Source organism: Arvicola amphibius, chromosome 17 (genome assembly GCF_903992535.2).
Source record: "Arvicola amphibius chromosome 17, mArvAmp1.2, whole genome shotgun sequence".
Lineage (NCBI taxonomy): Eukaryota > Metazoa > Chordata > Mammalia > Rodentia > Cricetidae > Arvicola > Arvicola amphibius.
In genome coordinates this window covers 35,387,916-35,389,707 of record NC_052063.2, presented here as the reverse complement: position 1 = coordinate 35,389,707, position 1,792 = coordinate 35,387,916, and the positions used below count along the sequence as shown (strand labels likewise).

Sequence of the window (1,792 nt, the reverse complement as noted above, 5' to 3'; positions counted from 1 at the left end):
CTAATTTTCAAACTGTAATTAAACCCATTTGATAGTGGAACACACAGAGGAAAAAAGTACAAACACAGCGGATAAACAAAAAGACAGAAAAAGTTCGTGGAATTTCTTATTTTTTTCTACTTTTAAAATGACTTGTAACTTTCCAGGACATTTTTCCAGATATTTTCATTTCCTGAATTTTACAACAAAGTATCACTCATTACATAATAGCTTGGGACTGGGATAAGAAAGTTTTATTAAGAGAGTTGAGAGTTCAACCGCAAGCCTAAGAGATGCCGCCGAAGGGGAAAAGTGGTTCTGGGAAAGGGGGGAAAGGAGGTACCGCTTCTGGGAGTGACAGTGCTAACAAGAAAGCTCAGGGCCCTAAAGGTGGCGGCAATGCAGTAAAGGTCAGACATATTTTATGTGAAAAACATGGCAAAATCATGGAAGCCATGGAAAAGTTAAAGTCTGGAATGAGATTCAATGAAGTGGCCGCACAGTACAGTGAAGATAAAGCCAGGCAAGGGGGTGACCTGGGTTGGATGACCAGAGGGTCCATGGTAGGACCGTTTCAAGAAGCAGCATTTGCCTTGCCTGAAAGTGGGATGGATAAGCCTGTGTATACAGACCCACCGGTTAAGACAAAATTTGGATATCATATTATTATGGTTGAAGGAAGAAAATAAAAGCACATGAAAGACTGAAAAAAAAAGAAAGTTTTATTAATAATAGAACATACAAATATTAATTGAATAGAATCTATTAATAGAAGTATTAATTTTGTATTCTTAAGTCAAGTACTTTTGTTTTTAAGTGGGTGGAATTTTTTTCTCATTACCACACAGTAATATTATATTATAAATAGTTTAAATTACTTCTTAATGTAGCCTGCAATCCATGGATCACATTTTTATTTTTTTATTTAATTAATTAGATAATTAACTTTAAAATCCTATCTTTTTTCATTATACATACCAATCCAAATTTTCATTCCCTCCACTCCTCTAATTCTCTCTACTTAACCCTCCATTCCAACCCCCATCCACTCCTCAGAGATGGTAAGGCACCTTGCTTTGTGGAAGGTCCAAGGTCCTCCCTACTATATCTAGGCTGAGCAAGGTATCCATCCAAAAAGAATAGGTTCCCAAAAAGCCAGTACAAGCAGTAGGGATAAATCCTGGTGTCACTGCCAGTGGCCCCTCAGTCTGCCCCAGCCATGCAACTGTCAACCACATTCTGAAGGACTAGTTTGATCCTAGCTTGTTCCTTTCCAGTCCAACTTGCATTGATGAGCTCCCATTAGCTCAGGCAAACTGTTTCATTGGGTTGAATCCATCATGGTCTTGACCTCTTTGCTCATATTCTCATTCTTCCCACTCTTCAGCTGGACATTGGGAACTCAGTCCAGTGCTCCACTGTGGGTCTCTGCGTCTGTTTCCATCATTTGCTAGATGAAGGTTCTATGGTGATATTTAAGATATTCATCAGTCTGACTACAGGGCAAGGCCATTTCGGCCACTCTCTCTTATATTGCTTAGAGTCTTACCCTGGGTCATTCTTGTGGATTCCTGGAAATTTCTCTAGAGCCAGGTTTCTTGCTAACCCCAGAATGGCTTCTCAATCAAGATATCTCTTTCCTTGATCTCATCTCTGTCCTTCCTCCATCTCAACTATCCCATTCCCTAAGTTCCCCTTGCCTGTCCCATTCTACTCTCCTTTTCCCCTTCCACTCACCCTTTTCCCCCCACCCCTATGTTCCCAGTTTTTCAGGTGATCTTTTCTATTTTGACTTTTCAGGTGAATCTATATA

At 39.8% G+C, this 1,792-nt stretch overlaps 1 protein-coding gene across 1 annotated transcript; it reads left to right on the top strand.

Moving 5' to 3' along the window:
• The first annotated feature begins 254 nt into the window (after positions 1 to 254).
• On the top strand, positions 255 to 688 carry LOC119803700 (peptidyl-prolyl cis-trans isomerase NIMA-interacting 4-like). The gene has a single exon (XM_038315121.1). It carries the CDS (start codon positions 273 to 275, stop codon positions 666 to 668), a length of 396 nt encoding a protein of 131 aa, XP_038171049.1. The 5' UTR covers positions 255 to 272; the 3' UTR covers positions 669 to 688.
• The last annotated feature ends 1,104 nt before the right edge of the window (positions 689 to 1,792 follow it).

Bases quoted from the DNA above. Each gene is read 5' to 3' on its own strand.
- LOC119803700 (XM_038315121.1), top strand. From the start codon at position 273: ATGCCGCCGAAGGGGAAAAGTGGTTCTGGGAAAGGGGGGAAAGGAGGT.